General features: G+C 47.6%; 1 protein-coding gene across 1 annotated transcript in view; it reads right to left on the bottom strand.

Annotated features, from left to right (window-relative positions):
* Window positions 1-12746: 12746 nt before the first annotated feature.
* Window positions 12747-21084, bottom strand: part of srd5a1 (steroid-5-alpha-reductase, alpha polypeptide 1 (3-oxo-5 alpha-steroid delta 4-dehydrogenase alpha 1)) — a 48019-nt gene continuing 39681 nt past the window's right edge. The window contains exon 5 of the mRNA XM_038797195.1: window positions 12747-13081. Coding sequence (XP_038653123.1) covers window positions 13015-13081 — 67 coding nt within the window. The 3' untranslated portion in view covers window positions 12747-13014. The remainder of the gene's footprint in view (window positions 13082-21084) is intronic.

The raw sequence follows: 21084 nt of genomic DNA, 5'->3' as shown, positions 1-21084 counted from the left end.
CAGGGGGGGAAGGCACCGTGGCCGGATGGTTTCCCGGCCGAATTTTACTAAAAGTATGTGGATTTGCTGGGCCCATTGTTGGTTAGGACCTTCAATGAGGCAAGGGGGGGGGGGGGGGGGGGGGGCTTTGCCCCCGACGATGTCTAGGGCACTTATTTCCTTGATCCTGAAGCGGGACAAGGACCCCCTGCAGTGTGGGTCTTACAGGCCGATTTCACTGTTAAATGTGGTGCTGAGGTGCTGGCGAAGGTCTTAGCCTCGAGAATTGAGGATTGTGCACCGCAGGTCATTCACGAAGACCAGACGGGGTTCGTGAAGGGGAGGCAATTGAATGCGAATGTGCGGAGGCTCCTGAACGTCATTATGATACCGGCAAGGTAGGGGGAGGCGGAGATAGTGGCGGCGATGGACGCTGTGAAGGCCTTTGATCGGGTAAAGTGGGGGTACTTGTGGGAGGTGCTGAAGAGGTTCGGGTTTGGGGAGGGGTTCATCAGGTGGGTCAGGTTATTGTATGAGGCCCCGGTGGCGAGTGTGGCCATGAACAAGAGGAGTTCTGAGTACTTTTGGCTGTATCGAGGGACGAGGCAGGGGTGTCCCCTGCACCCCCTGCTCTTCGCACTGGCGATTGAACCCCTGGCTATGGCACTGAGGGAGTCAAGGAACAGGAGGGGGCTGGTGCGGGGCGGGGAGGAGCATAGGGTATTGCTCTATGCGGACGACCTGCTACTTTATGTCGCGGACCCAATGGGGGGGATGCCGGAGGTAATGAGGATCCTCAGGGAGTTCGGGGAATTTACGGGGTATAAGCTCAACATGGGGAAGAGTGAGCTGTTCGTGGTTCACCCAGGAGACCAGGAGAGGGGGATTGGTGAGCTCCCACTAAAAAGGGCGGAGAGGAGCTTTAGATATTTGGGGGTCAAGGTGGCCAGGAGCTGGGGGACCCTACATAGACTTAATTTCACGAGGCTGGTGGAGCAGATGGAGGAGGAGTTCAAGAGGTGGGATGTGCTACCACTGTCTTTGGCGGGTAGGATGCAGTCAGTGAAGGTGACGGTGCTCCCGAGGTTTTTGTTTCTGTTCCAGTGCCTCCCCATCCTTATCCCAAAGGCCTTTTTTAGACGGGTCAATAGGAGCATAACGGGGTTTGTATGGGCACGTGGGACTCCGAGGGTGAGAAGAGTATTCCTGGAGCGGACTAGGGATGGTGGGGGGCTGGCGCTGCCCAATCTCTGTGGATACTACTGGGCCGCTAATGTGGCGATGGTGCGCAAGTGGGTGCTGGAGGGGGAGGGGGCGGCATGGAAGAGGCTGGAAACGGCGTCTTGTGAGGGTACGAGTCTGGAGGCACTGGCAACGGCGCTGCTGCCACTCCCTCCGACGAGGTATACCACGAACCCGGTGGTGGCGGCTACCCTCAAAATCTGGGGGCAGTGGAGTCGGCACAGGGGGAGTTGGGGTCCTCAGTGTGGACCCCGATACGGGGAAACCATCGGTTTGTCCCGGGGAGGAAAGATGGAGGGTTTGCTGGGTGGCACAGGGCAGGGATAAGGAGGTTGGGGGACCTATTCGCGGATGGGAAGTTCGCGAGCCTGGGTGAGCTGGAGGAGAGGTACGGGCTCCCCCCGGGAAACACCTTTAGGTACCTACAGGTAAGGGCGTTTGTTCGGCGGCAAGTGGTGGGATTTCCGCTGCTGCCGCCACGCACGGTACAGGATAGGGTGCTCTCCGGAGTGTGGGTTGGAGAGGGGAAGATTTCGGCAATATACCAGGTGATGCAGGAGGAGGAGGAGCTAGGGAGGTGATCGAGCAGGGGACTTGGGCAGATGCCCTAGGGAGATTCAACTCTTCCTCTTCATCTGCGAGGCTCAGCCTCATACAGTTTAAGGTGTTGCATAGGGCACACATGACCGGGACAAGGATGAGCCGTTTTTTTGGGGGTGAGGACAGGTGTGTTAGGTGCTTAGGGAGCCCAGCAAACCACGCCCATATGTTCTGGGCATGCCCAGCGCTGGAGGAATTTTGGAAGGGCGTAGCAAGGATGGTGTCGAGGGTGGTAGGGTCCAGGGTCAAACCGGGCTGAGGGCTCGCAATATTTAGGGTCGCAGAGGAGCCGGGAGTGCAGGAGGTGAAAGAGGCCGGTCTTCTGGCCTTTGCGTCCCTGGTAGCCCGGCGGAGGATTCGTCTTCAGTGGAGGGATGCGAGGCCCCAAATGTTGAGGCCTGGATCAATGACATGGCGGGCTTTATCAAATTGGAAAGGGTGAAATTTGCTTTGAGGGGGTCGGTACAGGGGTTTTTCAAGCGGTGGCAACCGTTCCTAGGCTTCCTGGCAGAACAGTAGACAACGATCAGTGGCAGCAGCAACCCGGGGTTGGGTGGGGGGGGGGATTATTTCAGTTTTGTTTCTATATATGGGTTTGTCTGGGTGTATATATTTGCTATGTGTTTGGGCGGGTGTTAATTTATTATTTTTGTTACTGAGTTTCCTTTACATTTTTTGCATTTTGTACTTTATATTTTTGTTGTTGATATTTTGTGAAAACTTCAATAAAAATTATTTTTTAAAAAAGAATATGGCATAGATGGAGGAGCACCAGCGCTTAGCTCTCTGCGAGTTATCCTACCCTCAACAGTCACCCGCTGATGGTGCCGTCACAGTCCCAGCACCCTGGAGTGATGTAGCACACACCCTGGGAGGGTGGGAAATGGGGGGGTTGTTGGAAAAGGTAGCGCTGATGGACCAGGCCATGTCCTAAGTGAAGCAGGTGGGTACGAGGGCCACCCTGACCCTTAGGGCCTGCCGGACCCTTGCCGCTGCTGTCTGTGCTGCAGCCTCCGGCTGGTCCTCTCGTTCATGCCCGGGTTCATCCTCCAGCCCCTGCTGGTCCGTTACTGCCTCATCATCTTCGTACTCATTCTCCTCCTCCTCGGAGGTGGCCACACGTTCCTCATTCCCCACCTGCCGCTCGTTGCCCCACTGCTCCGTCAGGTTGTGGAAGGCACAGCTTAAAGTTCAGAGCTGCAGTGACCTTGATGATCACCAGGAGCGGGTGTCCTCCTCCTAGTCCCTGAGGACATGGCACATGTGCCGCACCAACTCCTTGTTGAAGGAGAGCCTCCTGCAACATGCTCTGTGCATCATCCGTTTAAACGACCAGCGAAGCCTGTACACCCTCAGCCACATGGCCAGAGGCCACAGCAGTCGGTGTGGGTTACAGGTGGTCGTTTAGACAGATGGGCAGGGACAGATGGTTGTACCCAGAACGGGTTGTCCCCACACACGATCCAGGGGTTGGCATGGTGGAGCCGCACTCGCGGTTACCCCCTCCCCCCGCAGACGGTTCCCCTCCTCCCTCCCATGGCAGCCCACCCCAGCCAAGGCCCCCCCCCCAACCCTACTTCATCCAATTCCTCCCACACCCAACGGGCACTGAAAATCAAGCCCCTTATCTGCTCTATTTGTAATACTGCCCGACTCTTCCTCTGCACCCACTCATCTGCTGCTTACTCATCCATACCTTTGTTAGTTCTAGAATATTTCAAATATTGTCCTGGCCTCCCACTATAAACTTCAGCTCACTGAAAACTCCATTGTTCCCTGCTCACCCATCACCCCTGGGTTCAATGACCTTCATTGGTTCCCGATGTAGAAACGCTTTGATTTTAAAATTCTCATCCTTGTTTGCAAATCATGACATTATCTCATTCCTTCTTATTATTGTAATATCCTTCAGCTCTTCAGCTTTCCAATATCTCTACACTCCTCCAATTCTGGAAAACTGGGAAAAGTTATGTCATGTCCCCAGGGCATCAGATTATAAACTGTTTATATCAAACCGTGCTTTTTTATTTATTTAAAAACAGGCATTGCTGAACCAAACAATGGCTGCTACAGGTCATATGACTCACAGATTGCCTACAGTTTTTGGAAATTTTCGCCAGCAGTTACAGGACAAAAGCTCAACTCTCACCCTTGTGAAATCTGCACCTCGCATTGTGAGGATACTTTATAATCAACAAAGCTGTCATCAAGACTTGATATAATTGTAGAGGTGCTAAAAGCCACCATCTATGTCCTAAGGTGAATAGATTTTGGCCAGAGACAGAGAAACTGCTGGTAGTCTGCAACTGACTCATTTACAGCAAACATCATGAGCGCGATTCTCCGGTCATCAACACCGAAATTACATTCGGCCCGAAAATCCCCATTTGCGCCGAAATTGGGGGCGGTGCCACTTTCGCAATGCTCTGCCCCCTCAAAAATGGAAGAGAACGCCGCATGCCCACCGAACGGCCTCAGGACGTCACGAGATTCCCTACCCCGATGCTCCACCCCCGATGGGACGAGTTCCCGATGGCATGGAACGCTTGTCCTTTTTATTTTCATGAACCCGGCGTGGCAGCTGCTGACTGAGTCCGCGGGCAAGCGGGGCTTTGGCAGGAGCTGGGGGTATGGGTGGGGGGCGCTCTGGGGGGGGGGGGGGTGTTCTGGGAGTGGCGGGGCTTTGGCAGGAGCTGGGGGTACGGGTGGGGGGTGCTCTGGGGGGGGTGGGGGGGTGTTCTGGGAGTGGCGGGGCTGATTACAGGGGGGGGGGCAGATTTTGGCAGGCCGGTCCCGCACGCGGCCGGCGCCATGTTGCACGGTGCGGCCGCTGCAGGCCGCTGCCGTCCACATGCGGGGCCGTGGATGTGGCAATACTCTGGCTGTATCAGCAGTGAGGCTTTACGCTGCGTGCCTGCTAGGCCCCCACCAGACGGAGAATCGGTGCAGCTTTTGCGCCGGCTTTTCGGGCGATAAAACGCTACTGTTCCCACGCCAGCGTCAGCACTTAGCCTTCAAATCGGAGAATCCAGCTCCATATGCCCAAAACTTACAACCTTTTAAGTTTTAACACTACATATCTGGACTCGCAATTCATTCTGCTGTTTAAACTCCAGCCAGCAATAAATTAAACAAGTCTCAAAGCTACCAACAGACTGCATAGATTCTAAGCTTCCTCAGAGTCTGTTTGTCTGGAAGATTCCTGCAATCACCTGCCAAGCAGATCCAGTCCATGCATACCAACCTTATCTTGCACCAAAACCATTAGCTTTCAAGGAATTCTTCAAAACCTGCTTCAGCTAGCTGACTCACCTGAACTGTAGCTCCTCCATGAAGGAACCCTCATTGGGCTCTGACTTTCTGGACTCTGGCTATCACATGAAATGTGGTGTTATTTATTTTGTTACTCATCATTGTTGTTATTTCTTTGCAACTATCCTATTGTGTGTTTGTGTGTGTGTGTGTGTGTGTGTGAATTTGTGACCATTTGCCAGGTTGCAAAGTATGAATAAACAATACTTCGGATTTACCCCAAATGAGAGTTTGCTCCGAGTCACTTTAGAAATTGACTTCACTAACAGAGGGTTGAGGGAAACAGGTCACAGGCTACTTCAAACATTTAAACACCTCTGCTTATGAACAGCTGGTGAGAAAATAAAGGAGTTCAGTTTTGCCTCTCTCCGTAATAGGTAGAAAAAGGAAGAGGGTGAAAAAAGAACAAAAAGGAAAATCTGTGATAGGGTGCAAGACAGAAGAGATTAAATGACCAAATAATTGATGATGCAGGGCAAATAGAATGTTTATGGGACAAGTATCAAAAGCCTGTCCAATTCTGGACTCTTGTGTATCCCTGATTTTAATTGCTCCACCATTCTAGCCATGTCATTAGTTGCCTAGGCTCTGAACTCTGAAATTTCTTCCATCGGTATTTCTGCATTTCTAACCTCCTGTAAAACACTCCATAAAACTAAGCTTTTGATTTGCCCTCGTAATATCGCCTTATGTGGCTCTGTCAAATTCTCCTGTGAAGCACCAGCAATGAAACAAAATAAATCAATCATCTTTATTAGTGTTACAAGTAGGTTTGCATTAACACTGCAATGAAGTTACTGTGAAAATCCCCTAGTGGGAGAAATCAAATGTCCAATTCACCCAAAATCATTGTTGGGATTCTCCAACCCCCTGCCGGGTCGTAGAATCGCTGGGGGGGGGACGTGAATCCGGCCCCCCCCCCCGAATTCTCCGGCCCGGTTTTCGGGCGGAGGCGGGGATTGCAGGGCAGCTAGCGGAGCCCTCGGGGGGGGGGGGGGGGGGGGGGGGGGTATCCGGCCCCAAGGGAGGGGGGGGCCACAGTGGCCTGGCCCGCAATCGGGGCCCACCGATCTGTGGGCAGGCCTGTGCCGTAGGGCACTCTTTCCCTCCGCGCCAGCCTGTGTAGGGCTCTGCCATGGCTGGCGCGGAGAAGAAACCCCCTGCGCATGCGCAGGAAACACGCCAGCGGTTCTGGGAACAAGCTGGCGGTCCTGCCATTGCGCCAACTCACGCCGGCCGGCGGAGGCCCTTCGGCGCCGGTTGGCACAGCGCCAACCCCTCCAGCGCCGGCCTAGCCCCCGGAAGTGCAGAGTGGTTCACGCAGCTCTTTAGAACATAGAACATTACGCCAGTATGGGCCGCCCTCCCGATTCCGGGAGAATCCTGGCCTATGTCTTTTGGGACTTATGGGAGGAAAGCGGTGCACCCGGAGAAAACCCACACAGACACGGGGAGAACGTGCAGACTCCGCACAGTGACCCAAGCCAAGCTGTGAAGCAAAAATGCTAACCAACATGCTATCGTGCTGCCCATGGCCGACAAGGGATCACAGCTCTTTTGTTTAAGGGTACTGTGTAAATGCAGGCTGTTGCTGATTACTGTTCCGCATAAAATGTGTTGATCCAAGACTGCATTGAGGGAAAGAAATCGGAGTTATTAAGTTGATGTTGGTGGGGAAGCAACAACTGATTTTCAATATCAAACATTCAGCTTCAACTGTTTATGCAGCTGCCAGGAATTCAGGCTGAAATTGATCCTATTAGGTTGCATGTAATGAGATCCACTCTTTTGGGATCATTTACTGGAAGGATTTCTACTGTGCCACCACTATTTACAACACTTGCATTTATATAGTGCCTTCAATGTAATAAAACAAAGTGATTTAGAACATACAGTGCAGAAGGAGGCCATTCGGCCGATTGAGTCTGCACCGACCCACTTAAGCCCTCACTTCCACCCTAACCCCGTAACCCAATAACCCCTCCCAACCTTTTTGAACACTCAGGACAATTTAGCATAGCCAATCCACCAATCCACAAAGCACATCTTTGGACTGTGGGCGGAAACCGGAGCACCCGGAGGAAACCCACGCAGGTATGGGGAGGACGTGCAGACTCCGCACAGACAGTCACCCAGCAGGGAATCGAACCGGGGACCCTGGCGCTGTGAAGCCACAGTACTATCCACCTGTGCTGCCGATTTATGCAGGTTTTGTAAAACAACGTTTGACAGAGCTACATAAGGAGATATCAGGGCAGATGATCAAAGGCCTGGTCAATTAAGTACATTAAAGGAGACGTGAAAGAAGAAAAGCAAATTAGAGAGGGGGAGAGGTTTAGGGAGGGAATTCTAGAGCTCAGGGCCTTGGCAGCTGAAGACAAGCTCACCAATGGTGGAGTGATTACAAGAGGCCAGATTTTGAAGAGCACGGATACCTCAGAGGGTTGCAAACTGGATGAGATTACAGAGGTATAAGGGGTGAGGCGATGGGAGGGATTTGAAAACAAGTCAGTGAATTTTAAAATCAAGGCGTTGCTCGACAAGGAGCCAATGCAAGTCAGCAAGCACAAGCGTGATAGGGGAATGCGACTTGGTGCGAGTAAGGACATGGGCAGCAGAGTTCTGGATGACCTCAAGTTTACAGAGGGTAGAAAATTGGAGCCCAGCCAGGAGTGCAATAGTATAGCCAAGCCGAGGAGTGACAAAGAAAATGATAAAAAAAAACCTTGCTTTAAATCTATATCTGCTTTTGAAAAACGCTTAAAAACTTTTTTTATGGTGATGAAGAGCAAAATTTCACACTGGTCACTTATTGCTCGGATGTTCCATTTTGGAGCCAGGTGGACTATGACTGCGATTTTTTTATTCCTGATAAAAATGTTTTAAAAATAATCAACTACATTGATTTCTCTGGAGTGCAAGTGCCCTGTTGACTTGCAGTCCAAGAAGGCAACGCAAGAGCACTAATAATAGACCGCTCTCTGGGATATAAACTGTAATATATCAACATGCAAAATTGGATAAGGATTATTGCCATCTGGTGGTTCCAGTCTGTTATTAGGGAGCGAGCATGACTTTCACCTGAAAGTGTGAAGAGAGAATGTGAATGTGGTGGGAAAAGTGTTGTAAAAATAAGATGCCTAATTTTTCAGAGTTCCTGTTGTGAGTGGGACGATGTGATTTAGCCCACACAATTACATCAAGATATCCTAGTGACAACAGAGGTTTTAAAACTAGTAACAAAAACGAAAATGCTGGGAAGACTCAGCATGTCTGGCAGCATCTGTGGAGCGAGAAATGTTTCTCTCTCTGAACATTCCTGTTCATATTTCAGGTGATCGACCTCTGCAGTACTTTGCTTTTTCTTAACGAAAAGAACACGGGTTGTTTGGAATATTGGAGATTTTATTGATTTTTCAGATTATTCAGCTGTGGATGCACGGTAGCACAGTGGTTATCACTGTTGCTTCACAGCTTCAGGGTCCCAGGCTCGATTCCCGGCTTGGGTCACAGTCTGTCTGGAGTCTGCACGTTCTCCCAGTGTCTGCATGAGTTTCCTCCGGGTGCTCCGGTTTCCTCCCACAAGTCCCGAAAGACCGACTGTTAGGTAAATTGGACACTCTGAATTCTCCCTCTGTGTACCCGAACAAGCGCTGGAATGTGGCGACTTAGGCTTTTCACAGTAACTTCATTGCAGTGTTAATGTAAAATTATTATTATGATGTTACTTGATGGGGAAACAGCCAAATGAGTGTCTTGCAGATAAAGGATTTTGAATTGTGTTTGGAATGGCGAAAGTACTGGTTCTTTGCAAATGAGAACGAAAATATTTTCTTATGGTTATTAACCTGCATGTTTATTAAAACAATAATTTAAAGACCCTTGAAAAGATCCTCAAAAATTATTTGAACAACTGATTCAGAGTTAGTGATGCCTTATAATCAGATGGCTCACAAGCACAGCCAAAATGAAGGAAAAACATTATATTAATTGCTTTAACAATTGTTCTATAGTTCTATAGTGTAGGTCAGATAGGCTTCAGGTGGTTTCACAGGTCGGCGCAACATCGAGGGCCGAAGGGCCCGTACTGCACTGTTATGTTCTATGTTCTAAGTGAACATCCAATATGATTTTCACAGGTGTCCTTCTGCAAGATTATTTGAACCATGGGCAGTTGATGAATCCATTCAAAGGAAGCTTTTGTCTGAAGACTGCTGATCAGCTTAACCAGCTATAGAAATGACAGACAATATCCACAAATTGTCAGTAAAAATGAGTTCACCAGTCACTAAAAAAATTGTTACAGAGATGTCCGGGGATGCAACTGCCATAAGAAAGGTAGATTTGAAAATAGTGTGTGAATTGAATGGAATAATGCTGTTGCTAGATGGGGGAAAATACCTGCTTAACTTAACTGGGCGGTACGGTAGCACAATGGTTGGCAATAGTGCTTCACAGCTCCAGGGTCCCAGTTTGATTCCTGGCCTGGATCACTGTCTGTGTGGAGTCTGCACATTCTCCCCATATCTGGGTTTCCTCCGGGTGCTCTGGTTTCCTCCCACTGTCCAAAGATGCGCAGGTTAGGTGGATTGGCTATGCTAAACTGCCCTTAGTGTCCAAAAATGTTAGGTGGGGTTACGGGGATAGGGTGGAAGGTGTGCGCTTAAGTAGGCTGCTCTTTCCAAGGCCTGGTGCAGACTCGATGGGGTGAATGACTTCCTTCTGCACTGTAAATTCTGTGAACTTACAATGTAAGGATACAAAATGTATGCTCAAATACATATATGGTAATGAAAAGCTCCCATTAGCAATATTGCTTATTTGTGTTTCTACATTTTAACTGTACATGTGTGTCCAACAGAAGGTGGTGCCTGATTTGTTGGTACTTATTTCGATAAGTCAGCAAGGGACGGATTCTGGGGGTGAGCAGTGTATTGCCAGTGGGCGTGTGCTGGGAGGGTATTAACAGTGAACTATAGCATAATGGAATATAGTGGACACTGGGACAGTTATATATTTTGCCAGAATCCATTTATAGATTTTGCTCAATACATAATACATCTGGTGTGAAAACAGGAAGAGAAGGAGGGAAATAATCCTCTGGAAATTAGCAGTACAGGCACTGGCAGCTTTTCCCAAGCATTCAAATGATACCGAAGGTTAAACTTTGGGCTCAAAGTTAAGGTAAGCGCTTTGTTCGTGAAAATGTACTAAAACCAATTTCTTTCCTCAGGAACTTTAGCTAATACTGCTGTGCAATACTGTATTTGTAATCCATTGGTAACAATCAAGACTGTTCTCTGCAGTACATTAGACTCGATTTTGCTCTGTCTGGTGAATAATGCTGTTCGTTAGCCTTATACATAGACTTCCTATGGGAACCCTGGATGTTCTTATGAAATGTCCAAAAGGCAGGGCAGCTAGCACCCATGTTAACTGAGAAAACAACTGTGCCTATTGTTATCTAATCAGGTTGATGAACAGTTAATAAGCAGTGCAGACTTGTACGTTGGAACAGTGAATTCATTTTCAGATCAGTTATAGAAAGTAAAATAAAAAGGAAAGAACGAGGAAACAAGATAAAAAAGGCAAAGAATTTTAATACATTTTTTAAAAAATTAGTAATTACAATATGAAGTAATGAGAATGCATTCTTGTGCAAGTTCATTTTCAGTGCCAGAGAGGCTGTTTGCTCGCAAATTGCCACTCTGTTAAAGCAAAATTAGACTCGAATAGAAAAGCACTATTTTGTTCGGGTGCGTTCACAGCATATCTGAATATCATTTAAATATCAAGTCAAGTAGCAGGATGACATTTTCAGGTAACGTATGGAGGAGCAGGCCATTTTGAGCAGCAACTTCCAGATTGCCATAGAACATAGAACAGTACAGCACAGAACAGGCCCTTCGGCCCTCGATGTTGTGCCGAGCAATGATCACCCTACTCAAACCCACGTATCCACCCTATACCCATAACCCAACAACCCCCCCCCCCTTTAACCTTACTTTTTAGGACACTACGGGCAATTTAGCATGGCCAATCCACCTAGCCCGCACATCTTTGGACTGTGGGAGGAAACCGGAGCACCCGGAGGAAACCCACGCACACACGAGGAGGACGTGCAGACTCCGCACAGACAGTGACCCAGCCAGGAATCGAACCTGGGACCCTGGAGCTGTGAAGCATTTGTGCTAACCACCATGCTACCGTACTGCCCATATTTCATGGTTGTGTAGACTTGGGTCACAATCAGAGATGATTTCATTGAATGGTCTTAGACCAGAAGACATCAGAGCAGAATTAGGCCACTTGGCCCATCGAGTCTGCTCTGCCATTCAATCATGGCTGATATTTTCTCATCCCCATTCTCCTGCCTTCTCCCCATAACCCCCCGAGGGTTATACAACAGGATTGAGAGGCTAAATGGCCTATTCCTACATTTTTAACTGTACATGGTGTCGGCATCAGAAGTTTCTGTTGCAGGTAAATATCGGTTGACAACAAAATCCAACCCATATCATTATATCTATTTCAACAAAATTGATCAAATCCCGTGAGAATATATACAGCTTTACATATAGAAATTCAATCATATTATTTTACAGAGAGTTCTTAATCCTCAATACCTCATCATTTTCAGTAGCATTGTCTTGTTGAAATGTAGCATCATCTTGTCGAAATATTGCACACCAAAATGAAAATATCTCGAGTAACATGACTGAAAAGCATAGAGTAGCAGCACATTAAAAGGCTTCTGCATCAAGCCGAGTAAATCACAGGCTGTAACATGCATTCTCACAACATTCCTGATTTACTATTCAGCTCACATACTGGTTCCCATTGACACATTGTCACATATATGACATATGACAATAATAATTGTCACATAATGGCACTAATGGTTCCATCTTAAACTAACAAAGTCCAGTTTCATCTTATTGATTATAATCTTTAATTACTTCAGTCAAGTTGTATTGCAAGATAGGGTAATGATACAACATTTTACTATGCTAATTATATTAGAGAGCAGCATTTAATAAGAAAAGGAGTCAAGTTAGTTGTTATTGGCCGGTATTTCGGCTCTCACCAGTGAATGATTGCATTAATTACATTTGTACATAGACTTCTTATGAGATTTTGCACTGGAATGTACTGTAAATTAAAGAACCGTAAAAATGCAACTCATTGTATGGAGAGTCTGGGATCTCTGTGAACAGAGCAAGTAATCATGTAATTCTTTAATAAGATGAAAGAATCATTAATGAGCAGAGAGCCTGAACCAAAAACTGCCAGTTAGAATATCAAACTCAATGTCAAACAAAGCAGTGCAAGAAATTGAAATAATAGGCGGGATTTACTGACCACCTCGCCGTGTGTTTTTAGGCAGGGAAGGCGGGCCGTCAGCGGGATCTACCGATCTCACCTCTGCCAATGGGAAACCCGTGTTGGCATGGGACTGGAATTTCCTGCCGGCATGAAAAATCGTAAATCCCGCCCAATGAGGGGGAAAGGAGGATCGAGATTTTAAAAAGTCAGAATGAGAAAGCACAAAAACATTTTCTACTTATTTTTCAAAACATCTCCTGTAATGACTGAAATCTGAAGGAATGAGATTCCAGGCTTGCAAAATTTAATTTTTGGCATCAGAGGGGTTGTTCAGAAACAATTAATACTTATCACAAAGGTAAAGGGTTCTTGCACTAGAATGGGCAGGCCATGACCTTTATAGCCCATTTAATTCCCATCTCAGAAGTAAGTGCACCAACATTTCACAGTTCATTATATTCAAATAATAATCTTTATTATTGTCACAAGTTGGCGGTGCTACCATGCCACCTATTATCTAGCGGAAAATCTAGCCAAATACAAGTATTTAACATTTCAATACAGAAAAGGTATTAAGGCCTTTCTTGACTTTGGATAATCTTCAAACTTTTCCAGATACCATCTGCAATGAAAAGATAACATATATTTTGAAAGCATAAACAGAAAAGTTTCAGAACATTACCACATCATTTTTCATTTTTGGAATTCAATAATATTTTTAATAACTTGAATAAAATCGTAGAATCATAGAATTTACACTGCAGAAGGAGGCCATTCAGCCCATCGAGTCTGCACCAGCCCTTGGAAAGAGCACCCTATCTAAACCCACACCTCTTCTATATCCCCATAACCCAGTAACCCCACCTGACCTTTTTTGGACACTAAGGGCAATTCAGCATGGCCAATCCACCTAACCTGCACATCTTGGCACTGTGGGAGGAAACAAAAGCACCCGGAGGAAACCCAAGCAGACACGGGGAGAACGTGCAGACTCCGCACAGATAGTGACCCAAGCCGGAAATCAAACCTGGGACCATGGAGCTGTAAAGCAACTGTGCTAACCACTGTGCTACCGTGCTGCCCAAAGTTATGCACTTTGGTCGGAAGAACAAAATAACTAAATATTATTTAAATGGAGAAAGACTGCAGAAAGATACACACAGGAGAATTTGGGGGTCCTCATGCATAAATCACAAAGTTAGTATGCAAGTTCAGCGGGTAATAGGGAAGGCAAATGGAATGTTGGCCTTGATCACAAAGGGAATGGAGTATAACAATAGGGAAGTCTTGCTCAAACTATACAAGGCAATAGTCAGACCACACCTGGAACACTATGAACAGTTTTGATCCCCTTATCTAAAGTAAGATATACTGGTATTGCAGGCAGTTCAGAGAAGGTTCACTAGTTTGATCCCAGATATGGAGGGATTTCCTTTTGAGAAGTATTTGAGTAGGTTGGGCCTGTACTCATTGGAGTTTAGGAATGAGAGGCAGCCTTATGAGACCTATAGGATTACCAGGGGGCTTGATAGGGTAGATGCTGAGAGGTTGTTTTCCCTTGTGGAAGACCATAAGGCATAATCTCAGAGTAAGGGGTCACCACTTAAGACAGAGATAATGAGGAATTTCTTCTCAAGCAGAACTATTTTCCTTTTTGCAAAGTGTGACTCCAAGCACTGGAGAGTTTTCGCCCCGATTCCCATCTTTTTTGCCAGGGCTCCTTGATGTAACCGCAAGTCAAATGCTGTCTTGATGTCAAGGGCAGTCACCCTTAAATCTCTGCTTGGGTTCTGCTCTTTGGTCCATGTTTTGACCAAGGCTGTAATGAGGTTTGGAACTAAGTGGCCCTGGTGAAACTCAAATTGAGCAGCGGCTGCAGGTTTCACCGTGTACGTGCTGCTTGATAGTACAGCCAATGACAATGATACCTTCCATAACATAAGAGTAGACTGATGGGGTGATAAATGAGCTGGTTCGATTTGTCCTGTTTTGTGTGAACAGGATATACTTGGGAAATATTTTTACATTGGCAGGTACATTATTTATTCATTTATGGGCATCGCTGGCTAGACCAGCATTTATTGCCCATCCCTAGTTGCCATGGGTAAGGTAGCGGCGAGCTGCCTTCTTGAACCGTTGGAGTCCCTGAGGTGTAGGTACACTCACAGTGCTGTTAGGGAGAGAGATCCAGGATTTTGATCCAGCGACAGTGAAGGAATAGCGGTATATTTCCCAAGTCTGGATGGTGAGAGTGACTTGGAGGGGAACCTCCAGGTGGTCGTGTTCCCAGGTATCTGCTGCCCTCATCCTTTGAGATGGTAGCAGTCGTGGGTTTGGAAGGTGATGCGTAAGAAACCATGGTAAGTTGCTGCAGTGCATCTTGTAGATGGTACACACTGCTAGTACTGTGCATCGGTCGTAGAGAGTGTGGAAGGGGTAGCAATCAAGCTGGCTGCTCTACCCTGGATGGTGTCAAGCTTCTTGAATGTTGCTGGAGCGGCACTCATCCAGCTAAGTGAAGAATATTCCATCACACTCTTGTGCCTTGTAGATGGTGGTTAGACTTTGGAGGAACAAGATGCTGAGTTACTCATTGCAGGATTGCTAGCCTCAGAAGTGTTCTTGTGGCCAGCGTATTATGTGGCTAGTCCAGTTTAGTTTCTGCTCAATGGAATGTTGCTAGTCGGGGATTCAGCGTTAGCAATGCTATTTAATATCAAAGGGCAATGGTTAGATCCTTGTTTGTTAAAGATGGTCATTGACTGGCACTTGTGTGGCGTGAATGTTACTGGCCACTTGTCAGCCCAAGCGTGGATATTGTTTACGTTTTGCTGCAGTTGGACATGGACTGCTTCAGTACGTGAGGAGTCGCAGTTGGTCTTGACCATGAATGAAAATGAAAAAATGAAAATCCCTTATTGTCACGAGTAGGCTTCAATGAAGTTACTGTGAAAAGCCCCTAGTCGCCACATTCCGGCGCCTGTCCGGGGAGGCTGGTACGGGAATCGAACCGTGCTGCTGGCCTGCTTTAAAAGCCAGCGATTTAGCCGAGTGAGCTAAACCACTGTGCAGTATTCAGCGAACATCCGACTTTATGATGGAAGGAAGATCATTGATGAAGCAGCCGACGATGGTTGGGCCTAGGACACTACCCTGAGGAAGTCCTGCAGTGATGCCCTGGAGCTGTGACGACCGACTCCAGTTTTGCTGGGGCTGCTTGATGCTATACTCGGTCAAATGCTGCCTTGATGTCAAAGGCAGTCACTCTTATCTCCCTTCTGGCATTTGGTTCTTTTGTCCATAGAACATAGAACTGTACAGCACAGTACAGACTCTTCGGCCCACCATGTTGTGCCGAACTAGTCTGAAACTAAGATCAAATCAACCTACTCCCAATCATTCTCGTGCACTCCATATGTCTATCCAATAATCGCTTGAAAGTTCCTAAAGTGTCCGACTCCACTACCATAGCTGGGAGTGCGTTCCACGCCCCAACCACTCTCTGAGTAAAGAACCTACCTCTGACATCCCTCCTATATCTTCCATCATGAACTTTATAGTTATGCCCCCTCGTAACAGCTACATCCACCCGAGGAAAAAGTCGCTGAACGTCCACTCTGTCTATCCCTCTCATCATCTTATACACCTCAATTAAGTCACCGCTCATCCTCTTTCGCTTCAATGAGAAAAGCCCTAGCGCCCTCAACCTTTACTCATAAGACCTACCCTCCAATCCAGGCAGCATTCTGGTAAATCTCCTTGGCACCCTTTCCAATGCTTCCACATCCTTCCTCTAATGAGGTGACCAGAACTGCAAAATACTCCAAATGTGGTCTAACCAAGGTCTTGTACAGTTGCAGCATAACCACACGGCTCTTAAACTCAATCCCCTTAATAAATGCTAACACACTATAGGCTTTCTTCACGGCTCTATCCATTTGGGTGGCAACTTTCAGAGATCTATGGACATGAACTCAGAGATCTCTCTGCTCCTCCACATTCTTCAGAACCCTGCCATTAACCCTGTAATCTGCATTCAAATTTGTCCTACCAAAATGAATCACCTCACACTTATCAGGGTTAAACTCCATCTGCCACTTTTCAGCCCAGCTCTGCATCCTATCAATGTCTCTTTGCAGCCTACAACAGCCCTCCACATTAGCCACTACTCCACCAATGTTGGTGTCATCAGCAAATTTACTAACACAACCTTCAACTCCAGCATCCAAGTCATTGATAAAAATCACAAATAGCAGAGGACCCAGCACTGATTCTTGTGGTACACCGCTGGTGACTGGGCTCCAGGATGAAGATTTACCATCTACCACGACCCGCTGTCTCCTATGTGATAGCCAGTTACTGAGCCAATCGGCCAAACTTCCCTCTATGCCATATTCCTTACTTTTTGCATGAGCCGACCGTGGGGCACTTTATCAAATGCCTTATTAAAATCCATATATACATCAACTGCTCTACCTTCATCTGTGTACTTAGTTACCTCCTCAAAGAATACAATCAAACTTGTGAGGCAAGACTTACCCCTCACAAATTCGTGCTGACTATCCAGGATTAAGCTGTATCTTTCCAAATGATCATAAATCCTATCCCTCAGGACCCTTTCCAATAATTTACCTATAACCGAAGTGAGACTAACCGGCCTATAATTACCAGGGTTATATCCAATCCCTTTCTTGAACAAGGGGACAACATTCACCTCTCTCCAGTCTTCTGGCACTATTCCTGTAGACAGTGAGGACATGAAGATCAAAGCCAAGGGCTCTGCAATCTCATCCCTTGCCTCCCAAAGAATCCTAGGATATATCCCATCAGACCCAGGTGACTTATCTATCCTCAGGCTTCTCAAAGTTTCTAACACATCTTCCTTCCGAATATCCATCTCCTCTAGCCTACCAGCCTGTATCGCAATATCCTCTTCAACAACATGGCCCCTCTCCTTTGTGAACACTGAAGGAAAGTATTCATTTAGTGTCTCTCCTATATCTTCAGACATCATGCACAAGTTCCCACTACTGTCCTTGACCGGCCCTAACTTCACCTTGGTCATTCTGTCATTCCTCACACAAGTGTAAAAAGCCTTGGGGTTTTCCTTGATCCTACCTGCCAAGGACTTCTCATGCCCCCTCTTAGCTCTCCTAAGCCCTTTCTGGAGCTCCTTCCTAGCTATCTCGTATCCCTCAAGTGCCCTAACTGAACCTTGTTTTCTCATCCTTACATAAGCCCCCTTTTTCTCTTGACAAGACATTCAACCTCTTTTGTAAACCAGGGTTCCCTCACTCGACCATTTCTTCCCTGCCTAACAGGGACATGCATATCAAGGACATGCAGTATTTGCTCCTTGAACAAGCTCCACATCTCAATTGTGTCTATCCCTGACAGTTCCTGTTTCCATCTTATGCTCCCCCATTCTTGCCTAATCGCATCGTAATTACCCTTCCCCCAGTTATAAACCTTACCCTGCCATATGTTCCTATCCCTCTCCATTGCTATAGTGAAAGTCACCGAATTGTGTTCACTATCTCCAAAGTGCTCTCCCACAACCAAATCGAACACTTGGCCCGGTTCATTACCCAGTACCAAATCAAATGTAGCCCCGCCTCTTGTTGGTCTATCCACATAGTGTGAGGAAACCCTCCTGCACACACTGGATAAAAACAGCCCAATCCAAACTATTCGAATTATAGGTGGTTCCAATCAATATTTGGAAAGTTAAAGTCACCCATGACAACTACCCTGTGACTACTGCACCTATCCAAAATCTGCATTGCAATCTTTTCCTCCACATCTCTGTTACTGTTTGGGGGCATATAGAAAATTCCTAACAAAGTGACCGCTCCTTTCCTATTTCTAACTTCAGCCCACACTATCTCAGTAGACAGATCCTCCTCAAACTGCCTTTCTGCAGCCATTATACTATCCTTGATTAACAATGCTACTCCTCTACCTCTTTTACCACCTTCCCTAATCTTACCGAAACATCTAAACCCCGGAACCTCCAACAACCATTCCTGCTCCTGTTCTATCCATGTCTCCGTAATGGCCACAACATCATAGTCCCAGGTACAAATCCATGCTTCAAGCTCCTCAACCTTAGTCCTGATGCTCCTCGCATTGACGTAGACACACTTCAAACCACCTTCATACCTGCAGGTCCACTTTGTGACCTTGGTACCTTTTCAGTACTGCACTACCCTCAACTTCCTGAACTCCAGCAACGCTATCTCCTGGACTACAAAGTTTCCCATCCCCCTGCCAAATTGGTTTAAACCCCTCCGAAGAGCTAAAGCAAATTTCCCTCCCAGGATATTGGTGCCCCTCTGGTTCAGGTGTAACCCATCCTGTTTGTACAGGTCCCACCATCTCCAGAATGTGCTCTAATTATCCAAGTAACTGAAACCCTCCCTCCTACACCATCCCTGTAGCCACGTGTTTAACTGCACTCTCTCCCCGATCCTCATCTCGTTAGCACGTGGCACTGGCAGCAAACCAGAGATGACAACATGGTCTGTCCTGGCTCTCAGCTTCCACCCTAGCTCCCTGAATTCCAGTTTTAAATCCTCAACCAGCAGTTTGTACTTGACTGCCTTCCGACTCCAGGGGTGCGATTCTCCGCTGCCCACGACGGGTCGGAGAATAGCGAGAGGGCCTTCCCGACATTTTTCCCCGACCTCCCGCTATTCTCCTTCCCCCACCCCCCACCCCCACGGCCTCCCCACGACACGAATCGCTGCTCGCCGTTTTTTACGGCGAACAGCGATTCTCCCCAGGCCGATGGGCCGAGTTCCCAGGCCTTTACGGCCGTTTTCACGAACGCAAACACTCCTGCTTTCACCGTTCGTGAAAATGGCTGCAAAGTGCCGTTCCGGACAACCATGGCACCGATTGGCACGGCCGTGCCAAGGGTGGCATGGGCCTGCGATCGGTGGGCACCGTTCGCGGGCAGTGGGTCCAATACCCGCGCACTATTTGTTCCTCCGCCGCCCCGCAGGATCAGTCCGTGGGGCGGCTGAGGGGCATGACGGCCCGCACATGCGCGGGTTTGACGCATATGCGTGATGATATCATCCGCGCATGGGCGGGTTGGAGCCGTCCAATCCGCGCATGTGCGGCTGACGTCATTGTGCGCGTCAGCCGCCGTGACGCTTGGCGCGCAGGCTTAGCGACAGTCGCTAAGCCCGTGATGCCGTGCTTCGGGGGGCCGCGCTGCTAGCCCCACCCGGGGGGGGGGGGGAGAATCGGGTCCCGGGAGGGGGCGCGGAGGCTGCCGTGAAGCACGGCCAGTTTCACGACAGCCTTTACGACTCTCCGCATTTGCGGAGAATCGCGCCCCAACTCTCAACCATACTGCTAGCAGTTGTAGTTCGTAAATAAAGCTTAATTTTGCTTACCTAACGAACCTTGTTGAATCTTTCTATCACAGTCCAGAAGCGGGGAAAATATTGATTACAACAATAGCACTGCTAATAACTCCTTCTTTGATGATGATCGAGTTGACTGATGGGATGGTAATTGGCTGGGTGGGATTTGTCCTGTTTCTCGTGTACAGGACATATCTGGGCAAGTTTCCACACGCCAGTGTTGTAGCTGTACTGGAACAGCTTGGCTAGGATTGTGGAAAGTTCTTGAGCACAAGTCTTCAGTACTATTGCAGAATATTGTCAGGGCCCATAGACTTTGCAGAATCCAGTGCCTTCAGCTGATTCTTGATATCACATGGAGCGAAGAAAACTGGCTAAAAACTGACATCGGTGATGCTGAATGAAAGAGACCGAGATGGATCATCCACTTCTAGCTGAAGATTGTTGCAAATGCTTCAGTCATGTCTTTTGCACAGATATGCTGGGTTCCTCCATCATTGAGGATGGGGATATTTGAAGAGCTTCCTCCTCCACTCAGTTGTTTAATTGTCCCACCACTATTCACAGCTGGATCTGGGAGGAATGCAGAGCTTAGAACTAATCCATTGGTTGTGGGAACGCCTAGCTCTGACTATCACTTGTTGCTTATGCTGTTTGGCACGTAATCCTGTTTTGTAGCTTCACCAGGTTGACATCTCATTTTTAGCTATGTCTGGTGCTGCTCCTGGGCATGTGCTCCTGCACTCTTCATTGAACCAGGATTGATCCCATGGTTTGATGGTAATGGTAGATATGCTTGGCCACGTGGTTACAGATTGCGTTTGAATATAATTCTGCTATTGTTGATGGCCTACAGCACCTCATGGATGTCCAGTCTTGAGCTTCTAGATCTGTTTGAAGTCTATATCATTTAGCACGGTGGTAGTGCTACACAACACGATGGAGGGTATCTTCAATGTGAAGACAGGACTTTGTCTCCACAAGGACTTTGTGGTGGTCACTTCTACTGATAATGTCATGGACAGATGCATCTGCAGCAGGAGGAGGTCAAGTATGTTTTTCTCTCAGTGGTTCCCTCACCACCTGCCACAGTCACAGTCTAGAAGCTATGTCCTTTAGGTCTGGCTAGCTCAGTCTGAGGTTGTACTACTGAGCCACTCTTGGTGAAGTCCCCCACCCAGAGTACATTCTACACCCTTGACCCACCCTCAGTGCTTCCTCCAAGTGGTGTTCAACATGGAGGAGTACT

Source organism: Scyliorhinus canicula, chromosome 5, assembly GCF_902713615.1.
Source record: "Scyliorhinus canicula chromosome 5, sScyCan1.1, whole genome shotgun sequence".
Lineage (NCBI taxonomy): Eukaryota > Metazoa > Chordata > Chondrichthyes > Carcharhiniformes > Scyliorhinidae > Scyliorhinus > Scyliorhinus canicula.
Note: the sequence above shows the minus strand (reverse complement) of the source record. Positions and strands in the feature narration are given on the sequence as shown.